Source organism: Bison bison, unplaced genomic scaffold (assembly GCF_000754665.1).
Source record: "Bison bison bison isolate TAMUID 2011002044 unplaced genomic scaffold, Bison_UMD1.0 scf7180017864191, whole genome shotgun sequence".
Classification (NCBI taxonomy): Eukaryota; Metazoa; Chordata; class Mammalia; order Artiodactyla; family Bovidae; genus Bison; species Bison bison.
The window spans coordinates 63,873-72,661 of NW_011494763.1; the positions used below are offsets into that span (position 1 = coordinate 63,873).

General features: G+C 48.4%; 1 protein-coding gene across 2 annotated transcripts in view; it reads right to left on the reverse strand.

Moving 5' to 3' along the window:
• GIMAP8 (GTPase, IMAP family member 8) overlaps positions 1–5,442 on the reverse strand; it is a 28,343-nt gene extending 22,901 nt beyond the window's left edge. The window contains exons 1-2 of one of the 2 annotated variants that reach the window (XM_010843850.1): positions 5,262–5,442; positions 3,984–4,189 (exon numbers count right to left, since the gene is read on the reverse strand). In XM_010843850.1, the coding sequence (XP_010842152.1) occupies positions 3,984–4,081 (98 nt within the window). In that variant the 5' untranslated portion in view covers positions 4,082–4,189; positions 5,262–5,442. The remainder of the gene's footprint in view (positions 1–3,983; positions 4,190–5,261) is intronic. The other variant, XM_010843851.1, reaches the window with a different exon arrangement.
• Between the last annotated feature and the right edge of the window lie 3,347 nt (positions 5,443–8,789).

An 8,789-nucleotide genomic window follows, 5' to 3' on the forward strand; every position in this document is an offset into this window, starting at 1 on the left:
TGGTGACCAAGTGCATTACTTTACCTGGTTCAGGGCTTAGCCAGTGTAACTAAGGACCTCGTGATGGGGAGATATCCTTGGGTCACCATGGTGGTGGTAGTTTAGTCGCTAGGTTGTGTCCAACTCTTGGCAAACCCGTGGACTGTAGCCCGCCAGGCTCCTCTGTCCATGGGTTTCTCCAGGCAAGAATACTGGAGTGGGTTGCCATTTCCTTCTCCAGGGGATCTTCCCAACCCAGGAATCAAACCTGGGTCTCCTGCATTGCAGGCATCTTATTTACTGACTTAGCTATGAGGATTACCGAGGTGAGTCCAATATAATCATGTTATGAGAGGTTCAAGAGTGAGAAGAGATGGGTGAACAGAAGCAGAGATCAGAGACTGAGAGGCTCCAAAATGCTACATTGTTGACTTTAAAGATGGAGGAAGAGGTCATGAGCCAAGCTTGAAAAAGCAAGAAAACAGATTCTCAGGATCACAGCCCTGCCCAGCACCTTGATTTTAGGACATGTGACCTCCAGAACTGTCAAATAATAAATCTTTGGGTTTTGAGCAATTAAGTTTGTGTCAATTTGTAACAGCAACAGTAGGAAACTAATACATTCTCTCTCCCAACTTCCCTTCCAGCTAAGGGTGTCCATGGGACCCCCTTCTCCCTGGTGAGAGCTTAGGGAATACTTGCTTGGGCCTTCTGGAAATGCTATTGTTTTCCTGATGGTAAGGGCAGACTCAAGTCGAGAGCTCCTGTTGTCACCCCTTGCCCCTTCTTGCATGAAATTTTAATGTGATTGCAGGAAATCACAGCAGATATTGTGGGCAATGGGGCAACAAATAGGAGGGACGAGAAGTCAACGTTTATCACCAAGCTAAAGTTGGCAGAGCAGAAGGATAAAGAGGGTCCCTGATGATGTCACTGAGCTGCTGGAACACCCTCGAGACCCCTTGGTTAAATAAACAATCAATAGTCTTACAAGTTAAGCTGCTGCTACTCAAAATGGGATTCACAGACTAGCAATATTGCCAACAACTGGGTCCCTGTTAGAAACCCAGAGTCCTGGGCCCCACCCCAGCCCCCTGCATCAGCACCTGTAGTTCCATAAATTCCAGGTGATTCCCGTGAGCCTTCATGTTTGAGAAGCCCGGGTGGGAGTCACCTTTAGTTCCTAACTGATTCACAATCCACAGACAGAACCAAGCTTCCTCGTCCATTTCTCCAGTAGTCCATCCTTCCCAGATGATTCTGTCAGGTACCAGGGACCCCTATTGTCCAAGTGTGCCCCAAGGTTCTCTGTTGTGTCCTCTGGATTTCGTCCATTTGTGAACCAGAAAGCCTTAATCACCAAAATCAATATGACTTCATTAGTATACTTTTAAAATAAGTCCTACTTTTCTGATCGAGCAAGTCCTAACCCCTGGCATGTGTTCAAAATTTTCTTGCTACTCTCAGCTTTTTCATCTTCTCTAGAACTTTTCAATCAGTGGCCACTTTCCTGATTAAATGCTGAACATTATTGCATTGAATTCACAGCTTTGGTTGAGAAGAACTGACATCCCAATGCTGCTGCTTTTTGTTGATCAGTTTTAAATATGTTCTAATTTCAACTGTGATTTCTTTCCAACCCATAAATTTTAAAAAGCGATTATTAAAAAATACATTGGGAGACTAACTATCTTTTCATTTATTTTTGAATTTTATTGCTCTATGGTCAGAGAACAACATCTGTATGAAATAGTTGTCACTGGTAGAGGTTTACTTTTTGGCCGAATAAAATTTTTATAAATGTCTCCTGTGGGCTTGGAAGGAATGTGTGGCCTGTAATCATAGGTGCCTTTCACAATCGGGGACCCCACCTCACATCTGCTCCCTTAGTTCCAGTCCCCTAGTATGCACCCCCACCTCCTGTCTGCCTGGAAACCCTCCATTTTACACCACGAAATGGCAACCCACTCCAGTGTTCTTGCCTGGAGAATCCCAGGGATGGGGGTGCCTGGTGGGCTGCCATCTATGTGGTCGCACAGAGTCGGACAGCACTGAAGCGACGCAGCAGCAGTAGCAGCAGCATGTCACCTCTGTGACAAGCCCCTCCTGGTTTTTCCAGATTGAACTGGACTTCAATAACTTAACTTCCTGCTTCTACCCTTCTCCTAGAATCTGTCATCCTTCTACACTCAAAGATAGACGGTATCACTCATCCGCCCCAAGTCCCCCATTGGCCTCCTACCCATTCAAAGAGCAGGTAAAGCCTTCACAGTGGCATCACCAACTCAATGGACATGAGTTTGAGCAAGCTCTGGGAGCTGGTGATGTGCAGGGAGGCCTGGCGTGCTGTAGTCCATGGGGTCGCAAAGAGTCGGACACGACTGAGTGACTGAACTGAACAAGACCCTGCCTGATCTGGCCTCATCCACCACCTGTTTCCACCTTGCTTTGTCTGCCTCCCTGATAGTCCTCAAATATGTGACCTTGGGGCTTCATGCTGGTGGCTTACCTGAGCTAGAACATTCTCCCACCAGACTTATGCCAGGCAGGTTCACTTCCTTTAGGTCTCCACGAGACCTGTTTCTGTGGTTCAAGAGGCCTTTTCCAGTCATCCTATATTTAAAAGCTACTCTCCCCCAACACCCCACAAACACACCCCATCCCCCGCCCTGCTTTATTTTTCTCCACAGAACCCACTTCCAATGAAAGGTGCATTCACTTGCTTATTGCTTTCTTGTTTTGTCTCCCCATTACTAGAAGGAACTTGTTCTGTTTCATTCACTAGCATATCTACAACATCAAGAAGACATTCAGTAAATACTCGCTATGACTGAGCAGGTGGTTACTGACTTGAAGGACAAAGAACCACAGCTGAAGAAAGTGAAGGAGAAAAGCCCTTATTCTGTGCAGCTATTTTGAAAGTTCCCGCCTCTTATGAGAAGAGTATTGGTGGACTGTGAGGAAGGAATCAGAGAAGGCAGCAAAGGAAGGACATACACCTGCCCTCAAGAAGCTTCACCCTTAGAGGAAATATAAGGCTGAGCTGAGGAGAAGTTCATCAGGGCCATGGATGGAGGCCTTGGCTCCTCCCTACAGGCATCTGCTGGATCTCCACATGATTCAAGAGGCAAAGCCCATCTCAGCTCAAAACATGCACCTCTAAGGTTACGGCAAGGAGAGAAGCCCAGTCACTGTTGGGACCCTTCTAAGAGCCTCTTCTGACCCAGACACACCCCTGTACAAAGACATCCTCACCATAATTCCCCATATCCTGACTCTCCTTATTGCCATCATAACACTGCTTCTATCTAGTGTTATTTATTGTGTTTACTTTTTTCATTTTCTCTTTGCTGCCCTTAGCATGAAACTCTATAAGCAGAGACCATGCCTGTCTTGTTCTATGTCCCTGAGTCCTAATATTATGTCTGGCATATAGTACATGCTCAATGAATGGTGTGCAACAAATGGTGAGAGTGACAGATGTGAGGAAAAGAAGAAAAATTGTTTCTAGAAGTGGAGAGGGAGACTGAAGTGATGTCCCTTTGAATAATAAATAATAAAAGAGCAATAATTTGAATAACTTTGAATAATAAATAAATTTGAATAATAAAAGAGAAGTGACTTTACATTGTTTCCTGATCAAGTGAAGAAGTGGTATATTTTTGCACATTAAATTTTTTAAAAGATTAGTGAGTAAATAAGCTTGAGGAAGCAGAGACCTTCAGCAGGCCAAAGAAAAAAGGAATTTATTTCCCAAGTACACATTATTGTTTCATATGGTTCCTCATCATGATGAAATAAATGGATGAGTGTTTATTAGACCCATTCCAGCCAATGATGCCATATTCAATTAGAATTCTCTCTCCCTCTTTGTGTGTGTGTATATATATATATATATACACATACAATTGCCCAATCTGTACCATTTTCTCCCAAGGGTACAGAAAATCCTTTTAAGGACAAAAGGGAACCAACCCACCCCCACTCTGTCCTTGATAACTCACATTTTCTCATCATCTCCCAGACCACTCTGGAGACCCCAACAGAGCAACAGAAAGAAAGGGACAGACAGACAGACTTTCTCCAGAACTCCTGCTGACATTCTGAGGCAGCCTCTACCTTCTTCTCAGGATATAGCCCAAAGGGGAACATGGCTTCAGGCATCCATCCAACCAAAGCTTCCTCCCATATCAAGGGCAGTCCACATGCACTGAAAAAGGTGGTCAGAGAAGCTTCTGGAGCCCTTCTTGGAGAGATCTCAGTCCCAGCCCAGCAGGAGGAAGGAAAAGAGTTCACAGGTGACAGCCTAGGAGGCTTAAATTTAGATAAAATCTGAAAGTATTTTGGCTTTCTGACCAAACACTGACCACTTTCAATGCACAGTTAACGGAATCTTAATTGTGCAAGGGCTGGGAAATATCTTTTGAACTTCTTCTTTTTTTTTTTTTTTTGAGCTTTTGAACTGTGGTGTTGGAGAAGACTCTTGAGAATCCCTTTGACCGCAAGGATATCCAACCAGCCCATCCTAAAGGAAATCAGTCTTGAATGCTCACTGGAAGGACTGATGCTGAAGCTGAAGCTCCAAATGAGCCTTGGCCACCTGATTGAAAGAACTGACTCATTGGAAAAGACCCTGATGCTGAGAAAGATTGAGGGTGAGAGGAAAAGGGGACAACAGAATATGAGATCGTTGGATGGCATCACCGACTCAAGGGACGTGAGTTTGAGTAGACTCTGGGAGTTGGTGATGGACAGGGAGGCTTGGCGTGCTGCAGTCCATGGGGTCGCAGAGTTGGACAAGACTGAGCGACTGAACTGAACTGAACTGGGAAATAACAGGAAAGTGAATGTGGAAAATCAGTGTCCAAATGGCCAGGTTCCCTGCCCCCTGCTTCTCAAGGAGGCAGGCAGCTATCGCTGAATTCCCAAGGGCGGGGGTGGGGGGATAGGACTCTGTGTCACAGTCGTGAAATTAGGGGATTCGAGGAGCGGATCGCGCCCCTTGTTTTTCTTCCAGGCCTTCATAGGTGGGGAGAGCAGCCCCTCCCAGACCTGCCCCTTCCTGGGAAGGCTGCCCTCAGGCATGTCTCCCGGGACGGCGGGAACCTCTGGGTGCCCCCTCCCCGAAAACCCCGGCCCCGCAGGCTGGAGCGGGAGGGACATCACAGAGCCCCTGAAAGCAAGCCCTCCAGGTGGCCGTGCTCCGCCCTGGGGGTCGGCCGCCTTCCCCTGCCCCATCCCCGCCCCCCGCCCCGTGCCCAGGCACCCCGCAGCACACGCACCTCGGTCCCCTGGTCTCTCAGCCTCAGCGCCGCCGGGTCCCGCCTGCCGCTGGGCTGGGTGAGGAGGCCGCTCGGTCCGCTTAGGGGATGGAGGAGCCGCGCGAGGAGAGAAGGGCAGTCAGGAGCAATTCGGAAGAGGAACGAGGTTTTTAGAAATAGGTTTCAGGGCGGTGGGAGGGAAAGTTCAGTAAGCTATGCCAGATCGGTAGGGTGAGAACGTCAGGGTTAGGGCGGTGGAGTCCGAGAGGGACCGCGCCCACCCAGCTCGGCGCGCCCACAGGCGGGGACCCCCGCGGGGTCGAGGGGCGGAGCCTCAGCCGAGCTTCTGAAAGGGCCTTCGGAGGAGAAGGCTGGTTGTGCCCAGGGCCCAGGACGGGGTGCCTCTGGGGGCAGCGGGCCAGCGGTGGGGAGGGCCCGCAGGACCCCGCCCCCAGCCTTCCTCTGGATCCGGGTGGAAACTCGCAAACACATCTTACTTCTTCTCCCACTGCGTCCCTGCCCTCCGTCGGCCCTGCAGGAGCGCTCCCGGATTCCTGTAACAGCGGCTCTCCTGCCTTTCGAGGTGGGGGCCCTCCTTGAATCCCATCCCCGGAGAAACTGGGGTCTCGGACCCGCGCTGCTTCCTGGAGGAAGTCAAGTTCTTTGCCCGGAGCTAGTCAAACATTTGAAATGCTAGACCTCCGATGCTTTTCTAGAGTTCATAAAACGAAACCCTTTTCCCTGAGCCATAAGTGTTCAAAGCTTCTTACTAGAGGAGGAGGTCGAACGCAGAGGAAGACCTTATTTTATTTCATTGTGGTTAAAAAAAAAAAAAAACCCACCTCAAACTGTGTAGCACTGAATCCACTATCTTGACCATTTTTAAGTGTACAGCTCAGCAGCATCACGTGTCTTCTCCACGTTGTGTAGAGTTCCAGAACTTTTCCATCCGAATACCTGAAGCCCAGGCCCATTCAATGCAAATGCCCCTCCTCCAACCCCTGGTAACCACCTTCTATTTTATGCGTCTATGATTTTGGACAACTTTGGATACTTCCTGAGACTGGAATCTGACGGTGTTTGTCCTCTGTGACTGACTTTTTCTGCTTAGCTTAATGTCCTTCCAGGGAGAGGACTTTCAGTCACTGTGCAGAGGCCCTTGAGCTCACATTGCTACACCAGGCTGCAGTCCTTGAAATGTCTGAGGTGGGTTGAGCCTCCAGGGACCAACCCGTGGAAGGAGGAGCAGTGGGAACTGCACTGGGTTTGAGGGGCTGCTCTGTCCCCGTGGGGTCCCCCTCCCCTCTGGGCTGGTCTTCAAGTTCAGTCTGCCACCAAGAGGGACACACCTTGGAGGGGAAACTGACAAAGGCTCGCCCATCACCTATCCTGCTTGTTGCTGTTCTGTCACTCAGTCGTGTCCAACTCTTTGTGACCCCATGGACTGCAGCACACCAGGCCTCCCTGTCCTTCACCATCTCCCTGAGTTTGTTCAAACTCACATCCTCAATTGAATCGGTGATGCCATTTAACCATCTCCCTCTCTGTCACCTCCTTCTCCTCCTGCCCTCAATCTTTCCCAGAATCAGAATCTTTTCCAATGAGTCAGCTCTTCGCATCAGGTGGCCAAAGTATTGGAGCTTCAACTTCAGTGTAAGTCCTTCCAATGAATATTCAGGGTTGATTTCCTTTAGGATTTACTGGTTTGATCTCCTTGCTGGCCAAGGGACTCTCAAGAATCTTCTGCAACACCACTCCTTAGTAAGGAAGACCCTCCTCCAAGAAGACTCTCTCCATCCTGCTTGGGGCACTGGGTCACTTCACATAAAATCAACTCATTAAAAATCTTCAGGTAGAAGCCTGACACTCGGTCAGTCAACATCCCAGCTGTGTCACTGCCGGAAGTGGAGGTCAGGTCATGGCAGGGTCACAGGCCTCATGGGATCTCATGTCCCCAAAATTGAGAAGACAATGAACTGAGATCAAGAAAAACTCCCTCCTTCTTAGATGAAATAGAAGCTGTGGTAAGCACTCTGAGGAATATCAAAGCTTATCAAATAACTCATCCATGATTTAGCAAGTTGGTTATTTGCTGAGTCGACCGGTTTGCAAAATGATCTTCAACACATTGGCTCCTGGAGAATGGACCTCTCTTCACGGAAGGCGGCTGTTCTGGTTGGGCCCTGATCCAGGGAAGGATGGGATTTCTCTGCCCCCTAGTGGCCTTGAGGGTAATGACAAGAGCAGCAAAACCACTCCCCTGAAGGCGGGAGGAGACAGGGACGACAGAGGATGAGATGGTTGGGTGGCATCACCGACTGGATGGACATGAGTTTGAGCAAGCTCCAGAAGTTGGTAATGGACAGGGAAGCCTGGCGTGCTGCAGTCCATGGGGTCGCAAAGAGTTGGACACGACTGGGCGACTGAACTGAAGTGAGGGGGTTCTGCAAGGGCTCTACCAGTAAGACACCCTTCCTCCCCTCCAGCAGGGGGAGGAAGAGGGGCTGGACTTCCAGAAACAGGATAAGCCAGGAAGGCACATGTTTTTCGAGAAAGGAAGAAGCTACCAGGACCAAGCACAGTGTCAGACACAGAGGTTCAAAGACTCTCCAGATGCGTCTCTGATTCAAGGAGCTCAATCAAATGAGGGAAAAGAGACTAAATGTGTGGATACAAAATATGTGTAGATGCTGCTATAGAGGTGTGTTCAGGGGGCCATGGAAGCAAAGAGGAAGCCTGTCAACCCTGCAAGATGGAGGAAAAAACAAGTGGGAAAAAAACTCATCAACCAACCCGTAAACCAGCCGTTTCCTGCAGCAGGTACTAGAATGAGGGGAGCAGCATGCACTGAGGAAGAGGAGACTATATAGGGGCGCTCCAGCCCAGCCGCAGTCTTGAAAGGCATCTGGAAATTTCCCCGGGAAGGACTTTCAGGCAGGAGAGTGGTCAATGTGACGGGCAGGCAGAGTAAGGACAGCAGCTCGAGCCCATGGAGGGAACAGGGTCAGGCTGCAGGACCAGTGAGAGGCTACTACAATAGTCCAAGCTAGGAATAAAGACCCGAACTAAAACAGTGACAGGAAAATGGACGATGGAGAAAGGAACAGATTTAGGAGCTAGAAATGGCACAAGAATAAAAAAGACTCATTCAGCATGGCTGTTACAAGTGTTCGAGTTGCCAGATCAAAGGGAGTGCTACTTACAACATAGACATTTCTTATTTCAGAAAAAAAAAATTATATGTTGTTTTCTTTCAAAGACAGGACATGTGTGTTTACTACAATTTTGGCAGATGGCAGTAAAAGTGTCTTGTAACTAAATTTGTATATTTTGACAGTTTGGGGATGAAATTAAATGTCTTACTCAAACAGAGTCCTTGTTTGCTACAATATTTATTATTAGGAAATAACATGCCTATTTATAAACACTTAACTTGAAGAAGAGGTATATTCTCATTTTATATAAAGGCTGACCAGCTGTGGGATGGCTGGGATCACACACTTTCTAGTGGCCTTTGTGGAGCTCAGGCTATGAGAGGCTGGGGTTTTC